The following is a 27,476-nucleotide window of genomic DNA, read 5'->3' on the forward strand; positions in this document are numbered from 1 at the left end:
GACTTCTTAATAAAAATGTGCTTTGTAATCAGACTCTATTAATCTTTTTTTCGATATTATTTTCTATTTTGTACAAATAAGAAACATAGAGAGTGTTTCTATACTAATACTAAATGCGTTTACACTATTTTCTGACCTTTGTACATATATTTCTCGATCTTAAGCTATTAAAATAAATGTGATATTAAATTTCACTTTCACGTTTATGCATTTCCAAGTATTCTTGCGAATGAGAACCTTTGTCTAATGATTCAGTATCGTGATACTCTACTATTTTAGACTTAACAATTGGATGAGCAATGTGAACGGATTCTAGTTCACTTAAATCTAAAGGAGGAGTTTTATGTGGTAATACTGTCCACAAAGATTGAATGTATCGATTTCCTAAAAAAAAGTAATATTATATTATATATAGAATTGAATGCATCTATATATGTAAAAATATAAGACGTAGACGTGCAATTAATATATATTAAATATAAATATATTAATAATAGCTATATGAGAAACACAAAAGATTATATCTTATTATTTAAACATTTACCGGTATGACGATCTTGCCAATAAGCTTTGTGACGGGAACACCAACAGTAGATTATATTCAAAAGAAATATAATTCCACCTATTATTGAACAAACAGTGATGGTTATATAAAATGGTGTGAAATCTCCGTATTCGTGCTTTACAAAATATGGATTCTTCAGGTATTCTTCGCGTTCGTCTAGAATAGACATTTTATAAATTGAAGACTTGGTTGTTTCTGAAAAAGAAATCCATTTATATTAAACATAATGTAACAAACAAATATGGATATATACTTGCAATAAAATGATACGTAATTTATAAATAAATAATACAGCAATATTTTATTTGAAACTAGTTAACAAGTAAAATACTTGAATATTCGAGACTCATTAAAAACGAATTTGATCTGATGAATGAAACTTAAAGAAAAGTGCGTATATGATAAGGCGTTGTCATGGCATTCCACTTAACTAACTCTTTTTAAGTACACATAAAACAATTTAAATAAATAAATTAATAGTAAAGTAGTAATTAATAATAAACTTATTAATTTAAGAAACTAAAGGGATTTTAGTGAAAAAATGAGTAATCCAAACAATTATAAATTACATACTATATACCAATAATGATATTATAATGATATACACTATAGATCTGTCTCGTGTTTTCTTTAAATTTACATAAAATATGATTCATTTTTAAAATATATACATGCATATACATACATATAATTTTGAAAAATAATATCTATCAATCTTAATTTCGTACATATAAAAATACTTACAACAATTAATGAAAAACACACAATAGATGTCCGTAAAACAATACAAGTGTGCCATGTTGGAATGTGTTTAGTTGCGTTGTCGTAACGTGCATTTAATCGAATTGTATTTGGGCGGGGCATAATAAATAGTGGGATGAATAGAGCAGAAACATTTCGTTGAATTTTAAACGCGCGGATGCTGACGTCATAATACACTATTTCTATATTCTTGACCAATGAGAAAAGAAATAGAAAGCGCGCCATATCGAAAATTCAATTGCATCATTTTTCATATTATTTTGACATTTTTATTATGTGGATTATAATCATGGTTACAGTATTAAAGTTTAGAAAGATGTAATAATAATTGAATGCTGGAATGCTATTGTAAGCACAATACAATGAGTTGTACAATGAAGAGAATTGGAACAACCATGTTTACTCTCGTTCTGTTCTCAAATGATTCTTGCGAGAAATCGATTATACTTCTTGTCACTACCACAAGTTGTCGCCACTATTGCACCATTTGTGATAGATACTTTAAAATTTTCTCTACATTCATAGGATTTCATAATCAATGATTAACACTTGGCATGCGGGCAACGTATTTTTACGTTTAATGCAGTCTGTCACTGGAGCGCGGGTCACGTAAAAATACGCATTTAGTAAATTTATAATGGATAGCGAGTAACGTACAATTACACACCATACAATGTCACACATACATGTAACAGTGTATGTAAACATAAAAAGAAATTGCTACACAACGCTTTGTATTGTTTCTTTCCACAAATTTCACTTGTCGAATTACTCGGTCTTTTGCTGAGTTACTTGGTCTTCAATCGAATTCCTAGCTCCAAAATGTACAGTCGTGTTTTGTCAATTTAATGCTTGGTTTTTTATTATTGACTACAAAATTGATAAAATGAGCCGTTCTAACAAAAATATTGATGAAGAAATATGCGCTGACAGATTATCGGACTTTTCATATGATAGTGATTCTGAAAGTCTAGATACTGCAGAAAGCGACAATGATGAAATTATTCCACGTTCTCAAGTATTCATCCAAAAAAGAATTTCTAACAGTTCTGAAACAATTTCTGATGAAGTAACAGATGAATGGTCATCGATTGACAATCCTCCAGTACTTGAAGAGTTTTTAGGTCATCCTGGAATAACTGATATGGCTAATGTTCCTGAATCCATAGCTGATGCAGTAAAGTTATTTATAGGTGACGATTTTTTTGCATATTTAGTCACGGAATCAAACAGATATTATTATCAAAATATGGATCAGTTCAAAATATCTCGCAAAAGAATGAAATGGAGAGATATTACGATTCCAGAGATGAAGAAATTTTTGGGACTTATTATTCTCATGGGACAAGTTCGTAAAGACGCACGAGACGATTATTGGTCAACTGATCCTTGCACAAGTACGCCGTTTTTTTCTAGAACAATGTCAAGGGATAGATTTCGCCAAATATGGACAGCTTGGCATTTCAATAACAATGAAAACATTACAGACGAATCTGATCGATTATACAAAGTCAGACCTATACTAAATTATTTTTCTGAAAAATTCAATAACATTTATAAACCAAAACAACAAATATCGTTACATGAGGGCATAATACCTTGGAGAGGACGATTGTTTTTTAAAGTTTACAATGCTGAAAACATTATAAAATACGGCATACTTATAAGAATATTATCTGAAAGTGACACTGGTTATATTTGTAATTTTCAAGTATATGCAGCTCAAGGATCACCGTTGATCGAAACGATATACACAGTAGTTTCACCATATACTGATGTCTGGCACCATTTATATATGGATAATTATTACAACAGCGTCGATAACACGGAAGCCCTTTTACAAAAAAAAATACGAATTTGCGGAACCGTAAGGAAGAATAGAGGTCTACCGGAGTGCTTGAAAAAAACTAATTTGAGAAAAGGAGAATCAATCTTTCGCAGAAAAAAGGATATATTGGTACAAGTTTGGCAATCTAAGAAAGAAGTTAGTCTCATCTCTTCAATCCATTCCGCGGAAATGAAAAAAAAGTAGTAATGTTGATCGTACTACGAGAAAAAAAATTATAATGCCAAATGCTTTGATCGACTACAACAAGTACATGAAAGGAGTAGATCGAGCCGATCAGTATTTGTCCTACTATAGTATTTTGCGTAAAACAGTGAAGTGGACAAAGCGTTTAACTATGTATATAATGAATTGTGCATTTTTCAATGCATATGTAGTATATAATTCGACAAAGATGCAAAAAATAAGATTCAAGAAATTTTTGCACGACACCGCACAGCATTGGGTTACTGATGAACTACCTGAAATCAACACTGATGAACTACCTGAAATCATCATTGAAGAACCAGAGCAAATGATATCAAAACGCGACCCTCCTGGAAGATTATCCATGGATATGCGCAAACACGTATTGGAGAAAATTGTTGGTACAGGGAAGAAGAAAAATCCACAGAGACAATGTCGCGTGTGCGCAGCCAAGAAAGTGCGAAGTGAAACGTATTTCATGTGTAACTTCTGCGGGGTTCCACTTCACAGAGGAAAATGCTTTGAACGGTACCACACTGTGAAGAATTATTAACGTGTTATCAGTTATATTATATTATATTGTATTGTACTTATTACATACAAATATTTTTGGATAGATAGTAAAACTTTAAAAATCGTCTTTTTTGTGATTTTGTAAAAATGTCGTTTTTTTTTTGTTAAAATAAATATATAGAATATATATTTAAGTGTAAAATAAAAAAATTTCTTTGATAAAAACGAAGTAGTTTTTGATTTATTGCGATTTTATTGAATGACCAATCTCTCACGCGATTCACGAAAAGACGCCCGCTGAACGCGTAACTTGACAATGAAAAGTAACCCATATGCCAAGTGTTAAAATCAAAAATCATAACGACATTTGGAAATAATAATATATTTTAAAGATATCAAATTCTACTTAATCATAATATTAATACACTATTAAGAATACTTGATACAATACATTAGAACTTCTTTTACTTCTGAACTGCAGTTGTAGTAGATGGATTAGATGATTTGGAATCACGGATTGAAGCACTGCGTCTTCGTTTTATTTCTTCTTTACGTCTATTCTTGGCTTCCTTTTGCCTTTGAGCCAAGAGCTTAGCATAATCAGCTGCTTGCTCCTTACGTATCAAGCAACGCCTCTTTTTCAATGCACGCCTATGTCTCCTTCTCTGTAAGTATATAGACCAAATATATTAGTATCATTTAAGTGATTCGATAATGTTTCGATACATATTAATAAATGTTTTTTTTTATTATACCTGTAATGTCAAAGGCGTAATCAGACGTTGAATTTTAGGAGCCTTAAGACGCTCCTTCTTGCCTTCTTTCTGGATGGGTCTTTTGACGACGAATTGGCGTACATCGTCTTCTTTTGTAAGATTAAAGAGCTTACGAATTTTACTAGCTCTCTTTGGTCCTAAGCGACGTGGAACTTGTGTATCAGTAAGTCCAGGAATTTCCTTTGTGAAAATAATTATCAGAAGTTAACAAATCTAATAAATGGTACTTTAATTATATAATCTGATAAAAATAATTTAATTGAATTTGTTATTGTCTCGTTAGTACACTGAGAAACAGTAAGAAATAATATAACAGTTTCCCAAATTATAACGATCTTTAATCTACCATGTCAACGATAGTATTTCAAGATTATTTGCAATTCTTGCATACACCCTTGTAACATGGAATCAGTAGGAAACAGTTGGAATTTCAGATTTATCTTACCTGTTCTCCCTTTTTCACAATTACCAATGCAAGCACTGACAAATTTGCATCGACAATGCAACCACGTACAGATTTACGTTTTCTTTCTCCGTCACGCCTGGGTCTGTAGCAGGAGTGTCCCTTTGACAGCAATAATCGTACACGACCTATTTCAAGTATTATAATATTATCTTCAAGAGAAAAATAATACCTACAATTACATGAATATAAAGTTAAAAAACACTTACCATTGGTCAAGATACCCTGCTTCATAGGAAAACCTTGTTTATCATTTCCACCAGCAATACGTACTACGTATCCCTTCCATTCATCACCAAGAGAGTCGGCTTCTACCTCTGCTCCCATACGTTTTTCATAAAACATTCGGAGCTTGTGTTCGTCCGAAATTTCGAACAATTTTTGACATCCTGTGGCTGGAAACGATACGTTCAACTGTAACAAAATAATCACTAATGATTAATATTACGAAAATTTCTATTTGAATGTTGTTACAAATATAGCAGTTAGGTTATATTCTTAACACGTGTATTCAGTAATATAAATATAATGTAATATAAAAGAATCTAATAACTTAATATTTAATATTCGAGTCTTTGTAGTATTTTGAAAATTTTGAAAATTCTTAAAGGGTAAAAGATTTTGAAAAAATGTTTATATTCGTACCTTCATCGTAATGAAATTTTAATATTATTGCAGAGTTATGTTGATCGTTCCATACGCTCGCAAAATACACACAAGAAGGATACGCACGTGGAGTGTAGTATAAGGAAAGAATACAAAAAAAATCACTATTAAACTCTACCGCATACAGTATACGTCTTTATGGAGATCGATTACAAGGATGTAGATTGAAAGAGTTCACGAAAGTCAGCGTAACATAGGAATGTCGAATAGCGAAAGAGATAGGCCGTTATCGTAGCAATCGAAGCAAGTAGTGTTTAAACTATTCACAAATTCCCTTTCTTTCCAATGGTCTCAAAAGATTATTTGTCATAACTCGATCCTTGCGACTAGGGATCCTATAGGAGGGATGCGCCATGTACATTGCTGGGGGACCGGAATTCGATTTTGCGCGCGAATGATTCAAACATTGAAATAATTATGAAATAATGAATTGCATCAAATACAGAAGAAAATGAACTATATTTAATGATAATTAAAAATTTATATTAAAATAGAATAGGTTACACGAAAAAATTATTATAAATTCAAGCGGTCCCCCAAAATTTTCAGCCAATGGCACATGAGCTGAATATGAATGGCGCATCCCTCTTACAGGATCCCTACTTGCGACAAGTTGATTATGCAAGTTGGCACCACTGCTGACGCCACTTTGTACTACGTACTTTCTAAATCTTTTTTGTCATTTATAACATTAGTTTTATTGTGTCAAGAGTAAAGGAAAATCCCTAGCACTAAATTTTACTAGGAGAATTTTTCATTGTCACGATTCTTGTATCAAAATTTGGATGAACCTTATTTTCTTAAACTAACATTTAAATCACCTTATGCGTATCTATGAGAAATAATTAACAATAATATTTAAATATTAATTTTAATGCAATAGGACTTTTATAATTGCTTAAATATCGTTTAAATGATTACAGCAAATGTATTATTACCTATTTAATAGTAATCGCAATTAATCACTTTTTTTTGCGTTATTCGAAGAATTAAATAATAGCACTATGTTTTTTATGCCTCTAAAAAATATATGAATACTTGACTCACTTTAATAAATATTGATTATTAGAATAAATATTTTACACTTGGGTAACTTTTGTTATTTATAATTCACCTTACCTATAGTTTTTGATATCTGAACAAGTACAATTCGTCATTCATATAATGATATAGTTTCAAAATAATTAATCACAATTATCACAGTTGCATGTAGGAATGACGTAAATCATTAAATTGGTTTATATAGGAGAGTAGTTACATATTTTTTTCGATAGCGATGCGTGGCTGATAAAACCATTACACTATCTTTAATACTTAAAGCATATAAGTGGTTTAACATTACATGATTTGGTTCAGGTAAAAGCGTTGGCTCACACTGAAAAAATATTTAATAATTAATAAATATTTCCCCTATAGAGTTTTATAAACTATTAATAAAGTTTAATACTTTTATAATTACTCACTGATAATGGTGTATCTTTATTAAGAATAACTTGCAACAAATGTGGTGGTAAAATTGGGGGTCCAACTACTTTTTCCCATGGTTTATGAGGTGGTATTTCTTGACCATATTCAGTTTGAATGCTACTTGAAACACCTTCGCTATCTTTAGCAAGTGCTTGGAAAACTTCAAAATCTGATTTTCTTACCGATACTAAATTGTTTTTAGAACCCATACCATTGTCAACTATTTTCTAAAAATATAATTTATATTGATCGTTATTTTAATTTACAATACAATTTTTACAATAGAAGTAAATTAAAATAAATTAGTAGATCTACATCTCACCAAACCAGGGTCATGCCTCCATTCTCCATCGACATAGAATTTGTATTGATGTTCTCCTTCTGGTAGATCAATAATAGTAACAAAATCACCATGGCTTTTTACCATAGGCAACGTTTTCCATCCTGTGAACGTTCCACTAATATATACTTGCTTACCGCCGCCTTCCCATTTAAAAACGGTAGGCAATACTTTGCTATCGGTAACTTTCGTTCCTTCAGACACTGTATTAGATCTTGGACGTGGTCCACCAAAGTTATTTCTATCCTATTAAGTTGTTTATATAAAAAACCAAGTATACATCTATTGTCACAATTAATTTCTATAGTGTTAGTTAAATACTTTAGTATAATAAGGCTCTTCTTCTTCTTGAGACGATTGGAAGACTAGCTTTTGATCGGGCTTTTTGTCAAATACAAATGCCTGACCTTCCTTTCCTGGAGAAGGTGGTGCATGTTCTTTACCATGACGATCTCTGCTTGGATTATGGCTATGACTGACTGTTTGATTACTCCCCGCATTTCCCATTATTGTGTAACAATATCTCTAAGTATACAAGTTAAATTTTTAATATATCTTACTTTTCTATCAAAAATAATCACTTGGAAATAAAATGTTCTTTCAGTTTTACCTAGTTAAGTAAACGAAGTAACGTCAAAGGATCCTGATTTTTTATTTTTCATATGACTGCGATTTACGACGTAAGTTGTTGAAAAAATGCTAAGAACTATAAAGTGTAATTGTATCTGATGGAGCTAAAAGAGAAACAACGTAAGTAGTAGTCAATATACCTAATGTTTTTGGTGGAGAAAATAGGCGGGAAATATGAATTATCTTTTCAATTTTTGTACATTTTCAATTATATTGTTCTCATTTTTCATTTATAATATAATTGATATTAAATAATAGTGAAAAAGGTTGACAATATTAATATTTTATATTTTGTATATTTACAACAATTACATGATATTTACATAACAGAATATAAAGCATGTAGATCATCGGTCGATAAAGTAGAGAAAACAAAGTTACTAAGAAAACATATTAATTTTTCATAAGCGACATAGATTTTTACTATAGTTTTTAATTATTCATTACAATGAATAAAATATGTAAAATAAAGCGAATACGTCAAACATATTTCTTATAACTAAGTTACACCTTCATATATACATATATATGAAGTAACTTAGTTATAAGAAACAGAAAAGTTACAAGAAAAGAAATACAAATTACAAGAACAGAATAGTAGCAAATGCTGGAACACATTGCAAGGTAAGAAGTGATTATTATTACTATTAGTTATTATTATTATTATTATAACTTTATGTATATGTTATATTTTAATTAATAAAATTACATATCAACCAGAACATCCTCTACAACCACAATGTATACATTCCACTATTCTCCCTTCTTCTAATTTGCCTTTTGGTACACGACAAATACAATTTGTACCGAAATTTGTATCTCTTGTTTGTATACAACGCAAACAACACAAGTTCTCATATCCAACTTTTTTCCATTTTGCTATGAGATTTTGGTCCGCTATGTTTTCATTCAAACAGTAGTCGTATAATTCTGTAAACAGAGAGAGAGTACAAAATTTTATAGTAAATAATACAACTATGATATAAATAATAATAATTAGCAATGCATAGAAAAATAAAATATATATATATATATTTAGGATACTATAGATAATAACTTACCGCGACTTATAGCTTTTCGTCTATAAAATAGATCATATATGTATCGTGATTTTTGATGATGTATTTTAAATATCGGCCATAAAGATTCCTGTTTACGTTTACCTTCGTGTGGCTCTGTTTCGGCTGTAAACAGAATTATTTAATTACAACATTCCTTTACAGTTATCACACAAACAAGAATTCAATAGGATAATTAATAACCTTAAAGTGTATCTTAGTTTATTTACCTTCGCGCATCTTTTGTTCCAGCTCTTCTAATGTTGGTTCAATTAATTCCCAACCATCAGGTGGAGATTTTTTACTTCTTCGTACCTTCGGCATTTTATTTACGAATAAATAAATAAATACAGTATTATAATTTTAAACGAATCTAATGTTTACGTGATACTTTCATCTATGATTAAGAACATTTAAATTTTACATAGAGTGTCGATCCTTCAGGAAAAATTAATTTTAGATCTAATGTTTATTTTTCACAGTTTATATTAATATTGTACAAAGACTTCCTTTAATTTTTGTTATCATGTAACTAAGATCTCAAGAAAACATAAGCAAACAAAAAGAAGAATTTATATATATCTTTATCATACATGATTTCTGCTTTCCAACTCTAAGACGAAAATTTGTCCAGCATGCTGATTGGTGATTACAAAAGCCTTTCATTGGCTGTGTGGAGACATATCGACATTTTCTAAAACGTAATTTCTTAAAAAAGAAATTAGACAAATATTTTGACATAGGATCAGAGAGGAAAAGAAGATTATTATTTTATTTAAAAAAAAAAAATAAATTAGATTATATATTATATTGACCGACATTAAATGTTATAGAGTTGATTCGTTGTTTCATTTAACAGATTACAGGATATGATATTTTATTATTTTAGTTAATATTAGTATTATACCTCAGTTTTTGAAAAAAATATAATCGTAAATTAAACTATTCATTATATACGTATTAATTAACGACCAATTTCAATTTGATTGGTTGTACCCTCATTACCGTTCACACGAAGATTCTTGGAGACTTTAATGCTCAAATGGTTAAATAAATCGATATATATTTTTTTTGGGGGGATTAGCTAGTCATTTTATAAAGTAACATATTCAAGGCGTTTATAAATTAGTTGTACAAAAGCAAAATTAAATGATGAGAAAAGTAATTGGCAATTAATTTTGGCTACTAATGTAAAATACAAAAAAATGACAGGGCGTGACGGACTGCACTAGAAGACTTGGCAGGTAGCAAGTTGAATATGGCTGGCATAGAAATAGAGAAATAGAAATAAATATATTTAGGATGTAATAATATTTATTTTATGAAATATTAATATCTTGTTGTTGTAAATTTAAGTATAGAATTAAAGGATCGGATGAATATGAGAAAGGGTTAGAAAAGTAACTGTAGATTTGAAGTGTTCTATTAAAAGTCACGCAGAACACATTTGATTACATTAACGATCGACGGATTCATAAATAGATCCACTCCACAACATTCATGATTACCATGTCATAATAGCCACAATAATACTATAATTAATAATTATCTCGTTAGGAGTAATGACAAATTTTACATACTCTTATTTTTTAGTTCGTAGAAGAGTAAGCGAGTGGCCCCTTATTTCATAGAGCATAACGAGGCCACTTAAGGATACTTTTGTTATTGTTATAACAATGTTATCCACACGATTTGTTGAATTGTACATGTCGATATATATTTATAACATACATATACATATACGTATACACACATACATACATACATATATATATCGGCATTGGTTTACATTTCCAGGATCTATCCATTATGTATTGATATTAAACACACACAATATATATATGTATATGTATATATATATATATATGTATATATATTTTTATAAATATATACACAGGCTTATAAAATATTATTTTTCGTCTTTTAACACCTAGAAGTTGAAAAAAGGCTAATATGCACTACAATTTCACGAATTGAAGAATAATTCTGATATTTTTAAATATGATGATCGTATGGCCTCTCATGACGATTATATTTATAGAATGAAATTGTCGTTGATCGACCGTAGGATAGACCTAATCATGAGATTAATTATGATTAGTCTCTGGAAAAATAGAATAACTATTAATATTTCTAAATTAAATGCTAACGACCAAAAGACCATATATCATTTTACATGTCTTTAAATGCATATAATTATTATTAAAAGAAAAAGGAAACGCAACGTTCTTAAGGACGTTTGATTTCAGTTTCTATTTCATTTTCTTATTTTTATTTTTTATTTTTTTAATTTATTCGGCCTATCCTACACGATTCGCACGCCAGATCGCGTAATTAAAATCCAAGAAAACTTTTTGGAACGATTATCTTTAAACATGATTTTTAATGTTTGAAAATCATGTCAATTTCACGAAGGCGTCCATCAAATTTTTTTATGTACATTGATAGTATTTTCTTTCCATTTTTCTATTTTTTTTTTTTTAGACTTTTATTTTTGTTACGAATTGTCTATTATACTCTTAAATGCGTCTTTTTATGGACGTTTAATTTATATATAATTATATTTATATATATATTTTTCTTCTTGACAAATAATAAATATAGTGTACAATTTTGTTTCATTCAATTTTTTTCACGCGATCGAAATTTGGTATGATAATCGAAAAAGTACAAGGTTAATGTCGAATAGAATGAATATTATATATATATATATTCTTTTTCCTTTAATTAAATCGTTCAAAACGGAGACCTCGATTTGACGTAGCACACGTTCAACGACACTACATTTTTTTTTCCATTATTTTTTTTTCCTTTTCTTTTTTTTCACTCCCTCCCCCTCTTTAAAATTACACCATAAATGTGCCGACATGGAGGACAAGTGCAATTACCTTTTTCGATGATACGGGCCTTCGAGAGTAGAATCACGTTATTTTAAACAATTGGAATCAGAAAATCTTTACGTTTATAATTGTTTATTTTGTATGCTATAATTATTATTAATATTTGAGCCGTTTATTTAGAAGGTTGTGCGATTTCATTCTTTTTTTTTTTCTTTTTATTTGCCAACGAAACAATTTGATTAAAACCACAGATGTCGTCAACTGTTTCTTGTTTTTTTTTCTTTTTAAATTAAAATTCGCATTGTTTTTAAAAAATAAAAAGCTCATTTTTTTGTTATAGTCGTCTATCGTAATTTTGAACACAGTCCAATCAATTATTTGTCCGATTATGTTATTATTATTATTAATATTATTATTCTTATCATCGAAAGCACCGATCGAGAAAACATCTTTGCACACTATCCTCATTCTTAATATAAAATAATACATATCTCAATAATTCAAATTTTGTACTTACTTAACTTATGTAAATTGCTACGTCGCAGAATATGACTTTATTATATTAAAAACGAAGAAATATTTAATCCTTTGGTTACTGACGACCAATATATGGGTCATATATGCAAAGGCTCCGTATGAACGATTAACCGACCCATATAGGGGTCGTATATACGTACACACAAACGATACTCAAGCCTTAGCATGCCGTAGAGAAAGAGTTAAATGCGATTTTCTTAAATATCGTAATTGTAGAATTTCTAAATTCTCTGCATATTTTTACAAATTTTCTCTTGATAATATTTCTATTATTTTTATTAATTGTCGTAGTTTCTATTTCAAGAAAATATATCACAAATTAACGACTATCCTGCGACGTAACATTACCGTAGCCTAAATTTGCATTTGTTAATAAGGAATATCCAAATTTTTTTGTGGCTACGCGTATGTAAATACGTCATTTTGAATTATTCTAAGATATACATTGCTTCTTCTTCTTCTTCTTGTTTTGTTTTATTTTCTTTTAATTTATTTTCTTTACTTTTATTTTAATTTAATTCAATTTAATTTAATATTTAATTTAATTTATTTCTTTTTTTTTCTAAAACATTCGATCGATCGTTTATTCCAGTCACTCGAAGAAGATGGATTTTATTTTTATTTATTTATATATTTATCATCTAATCCAGCTTCTTAAAAATGATTGCTGGAAAGTGCAGAAAGCAGACGTATGCATGTATTTATGTATGTATATATGTTGTATCTATGTTTTGTATGTTCGTATGTATGTATGTATGTATGTACGTACGTATGTATGTATGTATATTTTAGTAATGTGTACGGTTTTGCTACAACATTGCTTGATAGAAAATTCGTTTTTTTTTTTATATCTTTTTTTTTGATTTTTTTTTTCTTAATAACGATAGATATTCATGTCGCAATTTCGACGAGATCTGCTTTTTAATTCGTCCACGGATCCTAGCCCTAGTCCTGTATTAATTTTTTTTTCTTTTCTTTTTCTATTTTTTCTTCTTTTTTCTTTTTTTTATACACACTTGAGATCTCAATGATTATTACGCACAAAAAAATATCTTTCCTCTTACAACGAATCGGGATGATAGAAGATTTTTTTTTTCGCTAAGTTACCTCGGAATGTTCGTAATTTGCAGTTTATCAAAACCTTCCTATCTCTTTTATTCTTTCTGAATTTTTTTAATTTCTTATTTTCTTTTTTCTCTCTCTCTCTCTCTCTCTCTCTTCCTTTCTCTCTCTTCTTTTACTTTTTTAAAAACTTTTTTTACTTTTATGTGTATTTTTTGTTTGTTTATCTTCATCGTCATCGTCATCGTGATTATACCTGAGCTGTTGGCGATCGATACTCTAAACGCGCGACTACTGGCTAAAAAGTACTCGCTTTTTAATACGTAAATTTTCCCTACGTTTTTTTCACAGTTTTATGTCGGAAAAGAAGGTTCGTCGCCTTTAAGATTTTAAACGCACAGGGTGATTCGACGCGTGTTTTTTTTTTTTTTTTTTCTTTTAACGGCGCATTTCTTATTTTCCGCGTACGGAAAACTCGCGAGAGAGTTCTTCGACGGAGAGGTTATTATTATTTTTTTTTCTTTATATTTATATATTTATGTCTTTATCTTTTTTAATTCTTTTCCCTTCCTCCTCCTTCTTCATTTTTTTTTTTGTTTATTAAATTATTGAACACATATTCGAACTTACGCATTGTTCGAGCCGTGTAATACACGCAAGTAAAAGTGTATCGCGTTTATGAGATCGTACGCCATAAAAAGAATTTTTTTCTTATTGTTTTATTATCAATTGTTGTCACTTTTATTTATTTGATTAATATTTTATAATCTTCAGATATTTTCCTTTCACGTACTTTTTGTAAATATTTGTTTCCGTACGTTGAAATACATTCAATGATATAGAACGTAATTTCGAAAATGTTTCAAAAAATACTGACCTGATAAATAATAAAATTTGACTTTTCATTTTATTTTTAATAGAAATATCAGACGAATTGTAATTTTCGGATAAAAACAAAGATGTCTTTTTAATTTTAATGTTTTGAAAAATGATCGAGAGGACGACAGCCATGCTCGACGCCATTTTAAGATTTTCAATCAATTTCGTAATTGACATGGTAGATATCTATTTTTTGAGTTTATTAAATTTTTTTTTTTTTTTTTTTTTTTTAATTAGATCTCATGTTTTTCTACGATACACTGATACCGTTTGGATCCTTAATAAGACTAAAATAAGAGTCTAACGTCGCCCCGCGGCGTTAAATCATCTTCACTTTATCTTTCTTTTATTTTTTTTTTACTTTTATTTTTTATTTTTTTTTTCTCACGTAGCACTTATTTCAGCTTATTTTTTCTGATCAAGTGTAAAAATATAATTCTCGTCGTGCTGTCTTACGCTCTCCATTTTTTTTTCTTTCTTTCTATCTGACACTCTTTCTTTCTTTCTTTCTTTCTGTATTTTCTACATTTTGCGATCGTTAAAAAATGTGGAGAATAAGATCGCGACTTTCGAACAATCATTTTCTCACTTATGTACTGTGAGATTGCATTCCATATATTTATATATATATATATTTTTTTTTGTTCACAGACTCGAACGATACACGTAAATTAATACATGGATACTTATTTACTTACTTCGAACGATACTTTCTCATTCTTTCGTAAATTTGTCTATATTTATGTATATTCAAATGCACATATAGTATTTACTTATCTGTTATAAGTATATATATGTATATATATATATATATGTATTTATATTATATTATACAGGATATCCTGACTTTTCTTCGTATAACTATACCAACGTATTCTATGAGTAAAAATAAGAGAAAAATAATATAGAAACAAATAGTTTCGTTCAAAAATTATAGCAAAAGTATGAGATAACAATGGGACTAATTTTTGTTCGATATTGTACAAGAATAGATTGATTACTTTTTTTATTTCTTGTTGATTTCTTTTTTTTTTACTTAGGTGATCGCAGCACGTATTCTTTCAATGCATTTTTTACACTTATCAATTTTTATCTGGTAGATCTTTTCTTTTAATGTTCTTAATATTAATAATGTTCCCTTGTATTGTTATACGGAAACAAGTCGGGATACACTGTACATACAGGGGTGTCTGGTTGTATGTAGCAAGTATACCAAATGTGGATTGTTCTCACATACAACTAGATACCTTTTATAAACACACATACAACGGATGACCTATATAAAGTCTTATAAATTGTTTTTATTTTTATTCAAATAGTACAAAATAATTTGACTATCTTTCAATCGAACAATTCGATTTTCTTGTATTAGTGATCACAAAAAAAAAGAAAATTAGAAACCCATTGAAATTTATTACTGCAATGATTTAAATAAATAAAAAAACAATTTATAACGCTTTATGTTGGTCACGTTGTGTAAATGTACAATATATGAATATATGTTATGTTCGACAGAGAAATAAATAGGATGCTAGCGATCTACGTGAGGACTTTCCGTGTCATATTATGCACCTCTATAATGTGTGTGTGTTTATAGAATTCTTCGTGTCTCTCTTTTCTTAATCATTCTTTGTTATCATTATCGTTAAATCTTTCATACAGTTAAAATTGCAGATTATAATGTTTCGATAAAGAGTTTACTAATAAAGTAGGCTACTTAGAATACTTAGTTAATTATTATTCGCTATGGATAACGTTATCATCGATTCTACGTAAAATACGCGTCGTACAACATACATTCACAAAATGAACGTTCCTTAAATACATATTTTATGTTATAATGAGATCATTTTATCAACGGAATTGAAAAATTCAAAAGAAAATAAAGAAACTTAGTTATAAAAGAAAATAAACGTTAAAAGGAACAAAGAATTACACGAGCTGTTTATATTATTTTTCATGTAGTCCTTTGTTTAATATACAGCAGTGGTTCCCAAAATGGGCGATATCGCCCTCTGGTGGGTGATGAAGAGGTTTAGGGGGGCGATGACGACCACAGGTAAACTTTGGGGATGGGGGAAATGAAGTACTAAAAAGGCAAAATAAAATATTAGTAAGAAGTTCCCTTCTTTAGGTTTTTTTGTCGCGCCTGTGGGTTGGTTTGGTGGTTGATGAAGCGGTTGAGGGGGACGATTGATACGATCACGGTGAAAATTGGGGGTCGGGTGTGCATTAAAAAAAAGTCACCAAAAAATTAAATTTTCAAAAGGGTGAAAGAGGCAATTTCTTCAGAGGAAAGGGGGCGATAGGACAAAAAATTTTGGGAAACACTGATATACAGGGTGCCTGGAGTTATTTCGATATCAGCATATTTTATACACGAAAATAAAATATAAATATTAAATAAAGGTAGATCATTTAAAAGTTATGATTTCACAATTGTAAATGTTCACGTTTATTCAGCAACGTGATTATTCTTAAATTCGATTATGTGTATTTACCTTTTTTTATGCTATAAATGGTAAAAATATTTTCAAGCCAAGAATATGCAGACATTTGTTACGAGAATGGTTTGCGCGACGGAATTACTTGAACTGTTGTAAGGCTTAAATTAACGCAGATTTTCTAGTAAAAGAATATCAGTTCTTTTCGATTGATATTCATGCATAGAATACGCTAATACCGTTTTGTCAAAAAAGAAAAAACTTCTGATATCCTACATATAGTCACACACATACACACACATATACATACACGCGCAACATTTTCTCTCCTTATCTTTTTCTTCAATTATTCTGCGTACTGTCTTTCAAGAGATTTAAAAACATTAATATGGTTTACATTTACTCTTTTATATATATATATTTATATTTATATATGTAATCGCGTACGTAATTTCTAAATCCTTCTTAATGATAAAACAGCGTACTTTTTTTTTTATAATAACACCGGCGAATGATATAGAATAATATAATTTTTAAGACGAGTTTTTTTTCTTAATCTTTTTATTTTTTTTTTATTTTCATCATTACTTCCCACTCCCCAATGGACGATAAGAAAATCGTCCTTTTCATAGAATTCTTTCTGTTGCGTAAAATGTTCTTTTTCTTTATTTTTAGTATTTGTGAGAATTTTATGTATTTTTTTTTTTTTCCATTACTATTTGCTTGTATTTCTTTTTTTTTCTTTCATTAATTTTATTTCTTTGTTATATAGATTTCGACGAGGCACTGTTTAGAGTTCATACTAAAAACAATAATAATATTACATATATTTATTAATTATATCCAACGTCCACGCGACACTTAAAGCATATTCGCGAGGGGATTGGGGGGGGGGGCGTGCGAATATTTATTTATTCATAAAAGTACAGCATTGTTTTTTAAACTTCATCTTCTTCTTCTTCTTTTTCTTCTTCTCATCTTTTTTTTTTTCATTTTTACATATTGAAAATAAATCTCTCTGTTCCTTCTTACCGTTTATCTCGAGTAGGGTAATTTTATTTTATTTCTTGTCTTCTTTTTTTTTTGGGTTTGTTTATCGATTATTTTCGATTACTTAATCTTAATAATCCACTTGGGCTACCGAATTTTAAAATGACAAAGTGACAAGTGACAAATTAATAATTCTATCTTTTATTTTATGATTATTCAGTTTCTATGTTTTTCTGTTGTTTCTCTATTCGTTCTTCTATAGCTAACGATGATGCGAATTTAACTCATTCATTTAGCGTATGTGTGGTGTGTATGCGTGAATCTAATTTGTTAATGTTAAGTATTTCTTCTTTTCATTTTCTTTCAGGAGCCACTAAAAATTATTTTTTCTCCAAAATTCGTCCAAATCAGTTCCGAAAAATATCAAATGCGTTTCATATTGATTTTAAGAAGTTTATACGATTAATTTCTTAAAACAATTAGAATCTTAAAGCTTATTGTAATTATATTTCTAAGTTAGAAGAAAATAATGAGGGATTTTATAGAAGAATAAAAAAAAAAAAAACAGAACCATTAGAATGTTATCAGTTTTTACTGTGGCGTGTAAATTTTGGGTGGGTGGCTCAAATTTTGTAGGTGATATGTCAGCTATAAACTCTTTGTTCCTTTATTATCGTATATTTCAAATTATTTTTAAATTTAAAAATTACAGAGATCATTTCTTTTTCGTTTACGGATTGTCGTGTTTTAATCGACAACAGACAATGATGAATTATTATGCTGCAGAACTGCGTGTAATATATATATATATATTTTAAGTCTATGATATAGTAAAAAAAGAAAAACAAAAGAAAGAAAAGAAAAATAATAACAAATAAAGGTAAAATTAAAATACCACATATTATAATAATAATAATAATAATGATAAAAATAATAATTACAAGTAATGAGTGAGAATTAACCCTAGTAGCATAAAATATTGAAAATTATTGAATACATGCGTACTTAATATTAAAAAAAGATTCATAATGTCTTTTTAATATGAAATACATATGTATTCAATATTTTTCAATATTTTGTGCTACTAGGGAAGAAACAAACAAAAAATAGGCCAATCAAAGTACGAGAACAATTGGCTGAAAGAGATCATCAGTTTCCCGACTGATTTATGATGATCCGAATGTTTTATTTTCTTTTATTTTCTTTTTAGTTTAATTTTATTTTTAACGACTATAAAAATTCTCCATTAAATGTGTGTTTGAAGAAATATTTAAATATATATCCTTATCTGGATAAACGTTCTGTTATTTTTCTTTTCTCTTTTTTCTTTTTTTACTTTTTTTTTCTATTACAGTTATATAAATAGGCATTATCGTCGATATTAAAATTTTCTTTTTTTCTTTCTTTTTTTAATCGATTACAAAAATAAAATAAGAGAGAAAAATTCGTTCTATCTATAATAATGAGTCTCGAAAATAAAAATTTCCTATCTAATTGCGACTAAAGGACAATCGTATGTACGATCTAACTAAAAAACGAGGAGTATTTCTTCTATTATGCCATTTTTATTTTTTATTTTATTTTCATTTTTTCTTTTTCTTTTCCCTTTTTCCTTTTTTTATTTCGCCCGTATTATTTTTTCTTAACTTTTCGTTTCATATCTATTTGTTTATGTATATGTCCGTTCTTTTTATCCTTTTCTTTTGTTTTTGATAACTCTCTCCCTCTTTATTTCTCTCAAATTCGCGAGACTCGCCTGTACGCGAGAGTATTTAACCCTTTGACTACGAAATACGTATGTAGAACGATAAAAAAATGAGCATAAAACGATGTGCGAAATTCCGTTACATGGATAGTTCCAGGAATGTCGTTTATTGTGATAGTATTCGTGCGAAAGTGAAGTGCCACAGTCGAAGAGTTAAAGAAATGTAATTTTGATTAAAACAATTTAACACGAACGATGACGCGTGTTTTTTAAGTTGACATCTTTACTCTTTTCTAATAAGAACGACAATATACGTTCAGTATAATTCATATACAATAAGTGCGAATTTCGTTTTACTTTATCTTGAAAGTAATTCGATTTCATAATTTTTAACACGCGATAATCCTTAGATATGAGATTTTCTTTTCCTATCTTTTTTTTTTATATCATTATTTCGTTCTTCATTATATTTCTTTTAACATTTAACGTAAGCAATTTTGCCTTATGTTATCATGGACATCGTGGATTGATCAAATTGGATTGTACGGGTGTTAATATATCCGAGATGAATCTTCCATGAGCGAGAATCCTAAAACGATTTCCGTCGTGCGAACCACACGGAAAACTCATACGGCATCCGATGTTGTTGCCTTTGTTATCGTTGCCACTTACGCGATGTTTCCATGACGGAGAACGTAGACAGACATTATGAAAATCCTGTCCAATTCTAGCTGGTTGAGGGTGTCCTCCAATGCGTGGACGCGTTCGACGTTCTTGATGAGAGGAAGAAGAAGGTTGATGCTGCACAACTAAGCTTGACGTGCTATGCGTAGTCGTTATTGCTATGGCCGTTGTTGTTGTAGTCGTAATTGGTGATATGGATGGAACTACTGTAGCCGTAACAGGTACTGGTGCCGGTGCCGGTATTTGTGCCGGTACTGGTACCGGTGCTGGTACTGGTGCAGGTGTTGATGCTACGGCATTAATCGTTACAGGACCTGGTGCTGATGTTGGATGGGGTGGAGGTGGTATCGATGTCCCTCTAGATGTACCTGGTTCCGCTCTGTGTCATTTGCCATTTTGCTGTAGCGCCGCATTGATTTGCGCCCATAGTTCTTTGTTGCACGACTTAGATCTAAAATCATTTATTCTTTTACAGTTGCTCCAAAAAATAAAAATAAAATTATTTTTCTGTAGTTCATTGTTTAATGTAATTAATACTTTTTGATAGATTGAAGCCATTCCTTGAATTGCGTGTGCCCTTCCGGAGTTATATGGAATGCTGCTCTTGCCGCACAAACTAAGCTGGCAAAGTCCTCGTAATCATTAAGTGCCAAATGATATAGTTTCTGATGTATGCACTGAATGTACCTATGGATTTATCATAAATTCAAATGATTATTATATTTATAGTTTTGATACGTCAATGATATGTGCTGTTAAGCTTATCGTAACTTACATTTGTTGACATTTGTGTACGAGCGGTGCTAGAGGAGCCGATCTCAAGTGTTGTAAAACCAGTGCTGGATTATTTCTGGAGAGATAATGGGCTGCTTCGAGTGCCACTTCGTGAAGAACAAATGGACTTAAGATACTGTTCACCGTGCAAACACATAATTGCTGAAGATATTGAGAACCCAGACGTTTTGAAACTCTAAACAACCATTTAACATCTTCTCCATATGGTGGATTTCGTGCATATTTAGCCTGGGGTCTGTCGTCGTGTACTCTACGAGCTAATGTTTCCAAGGCTAGCATACCTACGCGATATGCCGCAACTAATGCTCTAAATTGTTGATGCCTAAATCGTTGGTTCTGGTTATGAACCTAATGGAACAAAAAATGGAATAGAAAAGCATTATTTTAAAAAAAAAGAGATAATTGTAAAATAATGTAATATACATTAACCTGTGGTTGCGGTCTTACAGTCGAGATGATTGGTTGAGCCTGTACTAATGCTGGTCCAGGCAAACCATTTTGTCCAGGAATAGGACCATGAGTTACTCCCGCTTGAACCTAATAACAAAAAATTTTTGTTCAATGATAAATGACTAATTTTCTAAAATTTTTGTTTGTTTATCTAATGGAAAAAGAAAAAAATAATTTGCGTACGTTAACTGGCATGGTTTGTTGCATGGTGAACAAATGATGCGTTCCTGGCGGAGGCGGAGGTTGCGGTGCGTAGTATTGCGGCACTGGAGGTGGCTGTGCAGTTGGCGGTGGATGATGCGGATGTTGTGGATGTTGCGGATGTTGCGGATGTTGAGGATGCTGCGGGCATCTAGGATGAGGTGGAAAGGCTGTGTGATACATTTGCATGTGTGGTGGTGCAGGAGGTAGAGTTACTCTATGTGTAGGCATCGGTCCACCAAACGTTGGAATCGAATGATGCGGATGTACGAAACTGTAGGGGGCTACCGCATATGGCATGCCAACTCCTGAAAAGAAAGAGAAACAAAGGTTATATGTATTGTTAGTTAATGTGTGATCAACGTGAAGGCATTACGAATAATGATTTTATAATGCGTAAATAATTATATACACGTTCGATCAGATAACGTCAATGTTAGACGTTTTATATTAATTAATATTTATGTTATTTAAAAAAAACTAATATTATTCTTATGTCGCCAAAAAAAAAAGAAAATACTTTTATGTAAACACCTGGTTGTTGTATTATTTGTGCTTCGTGATTGTAATACTGTTGTACTGTACCCAAAGGTGCCAGAGTCGTTATAGTGGGATGTGCAGGATATGGCTGAGGAGGTGGTTGTGTACTAGTTACAACGACAGCCTGTGTTGGACCTGGTATCATTTGACCTGCAGATAAATCTACAGTAGGACCAGGTTCTACTAAAAGGGCACTGTTAAGATCTAACTGTAAAGAATCGTGTGGCATCTCATCTTGTTGTTCTCCTCCAGGTGTGTGCTAAATATAAAAAAAAATCAATTACAACGTTAATTAATTTTTTATATAATAAATATAAAGGTAAGGCTTAATGTAATATCGAGAACTTACACGGAGGTACAACTCGTACCAATATTTGGCAACTTGAAAAAGTACTTCTGGATAAACACCGCCACCTTTAGCCGTGTTTTCTACAGTGATGCATGCTTTTTCCAACATGACATCACTTTGTTCCTTACACTGTAAAATGTGAATATTTTAATAATATTAATAAATAGATGCCAAATAACTGTTTCAACTTTCATTAAGGATTTCATAAGTTTACCTGTAAAATAGCCCTCTGTACTTCATTTGGATTAAGAGCATGTGCATGTGGTAGGCAAGAAAGTGCCAATTCTGCGGCCGCTCTGACCATATTTGGGTCACTTCCTCTGGAAGACTTATCAGCAATACTGGCAGCTTCTGGAGGAGTTAAATGACCTTCCCAACTTTCGATAAGGAACCATATAGCCGGCGCACCAATTTCCACAGCTTGTCCAGTGATCCAAGAAACATGAGTAGAATAAGTACGACTCAACCAATTATGACTGACACAATTATGAAGACCAAGAGCGTATAAGCCCAGTTGGAAGGCGCACATATGTAAAGCTCTATGCGGTACGTGATGATTTTGATTCGTTGATACTTGAGTGAACAATGAAGTGGAACTACTACCACCTGCTTTAGCTAACACAGTTTTAGCCAATTCACACATAAAATGGGCACCAGCTTCTGATGGTTGATTAGGAATTGATGGACATATTCGCTTACTCTTGTACCTAGATAATAATACAAAATTGGTTAAAAATAAGGTCATATTATTTAAAAGTATTACCATTGCAACACAAACCTGGTTTCTTTATTTCTGGTAGGTACAGTCTGCACCATTGGTGGTTGAAGAGTTAATGCATTCATACTACTTTCTAATTCTGCACTAGTACTGCTGTGTGGTCTACTTCCATTGCCAATAGCGTTGTCACTGTTTCCAACGTCTGTGCCTGTTAAAGGCGACAAACATTCATCTTCTCGTAAATGATTTGTCATCTGGAAAATATATTATAATTATTTTTAATTCAAATGTATTATACAAAAAAATACTTATTGTAATAATATTAAATTCTTACCTCGGGCTTGGTAATAAGATTAGCAGTATAGTAACTACTAAGAATAGGAGACTTAATTAATTGATGAACATCACGATCCAAAAGTTTGTTCATTATTCTTGCTACTTTAGCTGGTGCATCCTTGTAATGTACAAGAAGAGTAATCGCTAAATCACCCCTGTAAAGTCATTGAAAAATAAATAATAACTTTATTATCTTCGTCTTAATTTTTAATTATGACCAACGTACCTTTGACGTCTCGTTCCTTCGCAAAGAAGTGGATGATCCGCTTCACTCACGTTCGCTTTGAGTCCTAAAGCAGCAACTGCTGCATCGAAACCGAGTGCTTCGTCAGTTTCTTTGCTAATTTCTGGACCTCCTGTAAATATTTGTTTTGTTTTCTTAACTTTTCTTTTTTCGAGAATATTTTGAAATTTCAAGGTCTTTAGTATTTAAAAAAAAAAATAAAACCCTTTAGAACTATTTTCTAAACATAAATTACATTCTTATGTTATTCCTAATAAATCGACTAACATGATGAAAGATATATAAATCCATTGAAAAAAGAATAATTAATTTTTAAAAAATTATGTCTAAAACAAATTTACATATGTTCCATACAAGTAGCGTAATTGTTTCTTAACAATTTTTTCCGTAAGACTATAAATAATAGAGACATTTAGGTGGCCTATCCTGTATATGATTAATATATTAAAATAAAATAAAATAGAAAAGTTATGTGTAAAAATTTTAATTCATGTATAGACTTATATATGTTAAAAGTAAACATACTCGGTGTATTTAAAGTGTCAAATATAAAGCTTGCTAAAATAATTGGTAGCAATGCGTGTCCTCTTGATCGTAATACTCCATCTCGCAAATGCGCTGCTCTCTGTCTCACCATATTCAGTTCTGCTGGACCTAAGGGTATTTTTTTTAACAAACTTACGAGCTCGCTTTCCTGATGTACTAGTTTGACCTGAAAAAAAGAGGTAACATAATTATGTGATAGAAGATAATCTTGCAGAGAATACTGTAAGTTGTGTTTATAAATATAAATTTTACTTCTAAAGGTTTCGTGTTCGCTGGTGGTCTTGCCATTTCCAAGCCATAGAGACCTACTCTGAATGCAAGATTGTGATTTTCGGGATTTTCAGCGAGTACCGTGCACAAGAAGCAACATTTAGCCAAAGTGGCAGAGGCAAGGCACGTTAGTTGATGTGATGCTGGATTAACTTGTTGCTGAAACTTTATATCTATTAAATATCAACTCTGACTAATATATTAAAATCGATAGAAGTTTAACATGTTGACTGCCGCGATAGTCAACGAATATCGACGTTTGTTTTTTCATTAAAGCCTTGGTAGTCACTCGTTACCAGTATTATTAGATTATTTTTTTTTATCTTATTTTAACCTTTTGTATCCTACACATTTTTTGTTGTTGATCAATTAGTTAGACAAAGTAGAGAAACTCTTGTATAAAAAAACATTTTATTTTTATCAGCATAACTGAACAAGAGCGATGTTTGCCCGTAATATTGGTAATTGGAGTGCAAAGGGTTAAAACTGTAACCTTTACAATAAAAATACATGTAAAATTAGCGCGGCAGTCAAGTTGTTAATAAATAAAATCTCTACTTTGGATTTTACTTTTTTCTTTTTTCCCTTGGTTGGCAGAGGAGGTTCTTCGATCATTAAATCTGGAGGATTGGCTAGTAATTCTTCAGCTAATTTAACACCAAGTATACAAGCCTCTCTTGTATGTCCATGAGCATAAAGACCCTCTGCTCTAGCAAGAAATATTCCCCAGGGATCTTCTATTTTTTTAAGATTACCCAGTAACGTATTGGCGCTGGGTACAACGGTCAAAGGTGATTCTGTTTTCGAATCAGTTCCTGTATTATTAAGTGTTGCCTTCGAATCATAATAGTACACGTTATATTCATCACCAGAAGGACTATCGCTGCTAGAGGATGAGCTTTCATCTTTTGATTGTCTCCTGGAGGCATCATTTTCTTGTTCAGATTCTTGCTCAGTCTTAGTTCTTGTTGTTTTAGTTGATACTGTTCGCGAATTGTCACGATAGTCGACAAAATTCGTCCTGTTACACTTCACTTCGTTAGTAGCCTTATTGTTACTACTTTCACTGCTATCACTCTGACTTTCCGATGAGATATTAGAACAATGTTTATTCGTGCCTTCAACATTTTTTAAACTGACGTTACTGTTTGATGATGACTCACTACCTCCACCCTCCTAAAGGATTAAACATGATCATACGTTATTATTTTAATTTAATTAATAAAAAAATAACTTTCAAATAATTATAATGATCATATCAACCTGTGAATCTGTATCTCCGCAATTATTTAACCTAGTACATCCACGTCTCCGTAATAGCCGAGGTTCTGAAATGTCGGCCATATCGGTATCATTTTCGCAAAAACCTTCTGAACTAACGCTGCTTCGATTTCCATCTCCACCGCTACCTCTTGAACACAAGCCTGGAAATTCTCGCGGATTCAATCTTCGTCTATCCGTATAACTAAATTCTACGAGACCTAATGATAGAGGTCGTCTGCTGTGATGATGAGAAATAGGTGGCTGACAATTTAATACCGCTGAACTCGAATTCACCTTTATCACAGATATACGTATTTTCATATTATACACATATTCAAAAATATATTGCGAAAAATAAAATATGCATACAGAAGGAGAAAGAAACAATAAACAAACCTGATTTACTTCATTACTGCTATCGCCAACATGTCTAAAACACGTAAATGGGCAATGATACATGGGATTGCTTTCAGCTGTGTACGTTATCCCTGGCAGAGTATATTCTTCCCAATCTAAATAACACGCTTCAAGAGCTGTTTTGAAGCCGACAAAGACAGTCAAGTCGTTTTTCAATGAATCCTTATAACTAATACTATTATTTCTATTATGCGAATTATGAGATACAGATGTACCACGACTTTTTGTGACCTGAAAATAAATAAATCAATAGCTTTAATTGATTGCACCGTACAAACTTTTCAGGTAATTCAATAAAAATACTCTTAATAATATTACCTTGTCAATAATTTTCATATGCCATGCCAGAAATTGTTCATGAAGCATTTCTCGTTCGGCTGGTGACAATCCAGGATTTAGAGCAGCCAATCTCCATAACACAACAATTTCATCACAAAGCGATGAACATGCATGTTGAGATGCGTGAACATTGCTATTCATATTACCGTGTTTACCACCACCATGTCCTGTACCATTCAACAAAGCTACTTTGGTGTTAAACCACCAGACAATTATTTGTTCGCAGGCCATGCATTCTTCCGTGATAATCTCTAAAAGCGGAATTGCGTTACGATCTGTTCTCTTGAACATTTCACGAACGATTGAGAGCAGATTCCACATTCCCTCTGGTTCTCGACCTCTCAATGGTCTTAGAAGCGATGACCACTCGGCAGCAGCTGGAGGTGCGGTGGTGCTCAAATAGTTTACATCGCTGTAAAATGTCATTAAGCAATGTTCATTCTACGAAATTATTTTATTATGAACATTCATTTCATAATATAAATATTTTAACAAAAAAAAAAAAAAAAAAAAAAAAACAAGAAAGTTGTTCGATAGGACTTTAATTAAGTGTATTAGCAATGATGATTACTTATTGGGCTTTTCCGAAAGTTCC

General features: G+C 31.0%; 5 protein-coding genes across 21 annotated transcripts in view; all 5 read right to left on the bottom strand.

Moving 5' to 3' along the window:
• Positions 1–173: 173 nt before the first annotated feature.
• Positions 174–1,450, bottom strand: wrm1 (wurmchen 1 transmembrane protein). The gene is made up of 3 exons (XM_015334970.2): positions 1,310–1,450; positions 545–760; positions 174–384 (listed from the first exon to the last, which is right to left on the bottom strand). Exons 2-3 carry the CDS (start codon positions 732–734, stop codon positions 185–187), a joined length of 390 nt encoding a protein of 129 aa, XP_015190456.1. The 5' UTR covers positions 735–760; positions 1,310–1,450; the 3' UTR covers positions 174–184.
• A 2,784-nt stretch (positions 1,451–4,234) lies between these two features.
• Positions 4,235–6,116, bottom strand: LOC107073979 (small ribosomal subunit protein eS6). Its single transcript, XM_015334972.2, has 5 exons — positions 5,757–6,116; positions 5,321–5,525; positions 5,094–5,239; positions 4,628–4,828; positions 4,235–4,537 (listed from the first exon to the last, which is right to left on the bottom strand). Exons 1-5 carry the CDS (start codon positions 5,760–5,762, stop codon positions 4,337–4,339), a joined length of 759 nt encoding a protein of 252 aa, XP_015190458.1. The 5' UTR covers positions 5,763–6,116; the 3' UTR covers positions 4,235–4,336.
• Positions 6,117–6,632: 516 nt separating this feature from the next.
• On the bottom strand, positions 6,633–8,353 carry LOC107074007 (5'-AMP-activated protein kinase subunit beta-1). Of its 2 annotated transcripts, XR_016176179.1 has the most exons (6): positions 8,195–8,353; positions 7,906–8,109; positions 7,567–7,830; positions 7,241–7,471; positions 6,897–7,152; positions 6,633–6,796 (listed from the first exon to the last, which is right to left on the bottom strand). XR_016176179.1 is itself a non-coding variant. In XM_015335016.2 (5 exons), exons 2-5 carry the CDS (start codon positions 8,089–8,091, stop codon positions 7,006–7,008), a joined length of 828 nt encoding a protein of 275 aa, XP_015190502.1. In that variant the 5' UTR covers positions 8,092–8,109; positions 8,195–8,353; the 3' UTR covers positions 6,633–7,005. The 2 variants fall into 2 exon arrangements, 1 of the variants encoding a protein (XP_015190502.1); XM_015335016.2 differs by having other exon boundaries at positions 6,633–7,152.
• Positions 8,354–8,859: 506 nt separating this feature from the next.
• l(1)10Bb (BUD31-like protein) lies at positions 8,860–9,852 on the bottom strand. Its single transcript, XM_015335017.2, has 3 exons — positions 9,503–9,852; positions 9,276–9,398; positions 8,860–9,144 (listed from the first exon to the last, which is right to left on the bottom strand). The coding sequence occupies exons 1-3, from the start codon at positions 9,594–9,596 to the stop codon at positions 8,927–8,929; spliced, it is 435 nt and encodes a 144-aa protein (XP_015190503.1). The 5' UTR covers positions 9,597–9,852; the 3' UTR covers positions 8,860–8,926.
• Positions 9,853–10,679: 827 nt separating this feature from the next.
• The window catches only part of Dora (zinc finger SWIM domain-containing dorado), a 54,730-nt gene continuing 37,933 nt past the window's right edge, over positions 10,680–27,476 (bottom strand). For 12 of the 16 annotated variants that reach the window (XM_089171381.1, XM_015334583.2, XM_089171372.1 and 9 more), the window contains exons 6-22: positions 26,861–27,293; positions 26,522–26,773; positions 26,126–26,419; positions 25,433–26,038; positions 24,845–25,027; positions 24,572–24,758; positions 24,029–24,158; positions 23,801–23,957; positions 23,527–23,720; positions 22,963–23,455; positions 22,749–22,877; positions 22,394–22,658; positions 21,842–22,167; positions 21,638–21,745; positions 21,189–21,556; positions 20,951–21,100; positions 10,680–20,864 (exon numbers count right to left, since the gene is read on the bottom strand). In XM_089171381.1, coding sequence (XP_089027507.1) covers positions 20,798–20,864; positions 20,951–21,100; positions 21,189–21,556; positions 21,638–21,745; positions 21,842–22,167; positions 22,394–22,658; positions 22,749–22,877; positions 22,963–23,455; positions 23,527–23,720; positions 23,801–23,957; positions 24,029–24,158; positions 24,572–24,758; positions 24,845–25,027; positions 25,433–26,038; positions 26,126–26,419; positions 26,522–26,773; positions 26,861–27,293 — 4,342 coding nt within the window. In that variant the 3' untranslated portion in view covers positions 10,680–20,797. The remainder of the gene's footprint in view (positions 20,865–20,950; positions 21,101–21,188; positions 21,557–21,637; positions 21,746–21,841; positions 22,168–22,393; positions 22,659–22,748; positions 22,878–22,962; positions 23,456–23,526; positions 23,721–23,800; positions 23,958–24,028; positions 24,159–24,571; positions 24,759–24,844; positions 25,028–25,432; positions 26,039–26,125; positions 26,420–26,521; positions 26,774–26,860; positions 27,294–27,476) is intronic. The other 4 variants (XM_089171387.1, XM_089171384.1, XM_089171386.1 and 1 more) reach the window with 3 other exon arrangements.

The sequence above is a fragment of the Polistes dominula genome, unplaced genomic scaffold, assembly GCF_049000335.1.
Source record: "Polistes dominula isolate Pdom_NZ unplaced genomic scaffold, Pdom_raw_medaka contig_31, whole genome shotgun sequence".
Lineage (NCBI taxonomy): Eukaryota > Metazoa > Arthropoda > Insecta > Hymenoptera > Vespidae > Polistes > Polistes dominula.

Bases quoted from the DNA above. Each gene is read 5' to 3' on its own strand.
- wrm1 (XM_015334970.2), bottom strand. From the start codon at position 734: ATGTCTATTCTAGACGAACGCGAAGAATACCTGAAGAATCCATATTTT. The intron at 385-544 runs GTAAATGTTTAA...ACTTTTTTTTAG, and splicing joins TTGGCAAGATCGTCATACCG to GAAATCGATACATTCAATCT.
- LOC107073979 (XM_015334972.2), bottom strand. The intron at 4,829-5,093 runs GTAAGATAAATC...ATTTTCACAAAG, and splicing joins TTGTGAAAAAGGGAGAACAG to GAAATTCCTGGACTTACTGA. The intron at 4,538-4,627 runs GTATAATAAAAA...ATATACTTACAG, and splicing joins TTACGCCTTTGACATTACAG to AGAAGGAGACATAGGCGTGC.
- LOC107074007 (XM_015335016.2), bottom strand. From the start codon at position 8,091: ATGGGAAATGCGGGGAGTAATCAAACAGTCAGTCATAGCCATAATCCA. The intron at 7,831-7,905 runs GTATTTAACTAA...ACAACTTAATAG, and splicing joins AAGAGCCTTATTATACTAAA to GATAGAAATAACTTTGGTGG. The intron at 7,472-7,566 runs GTGAGATGTAGA...TTATATTTTTAG, and splicing joins GGAGGCATGACCCTGGTTTG to AAAATAGTTGACAATGGTAT.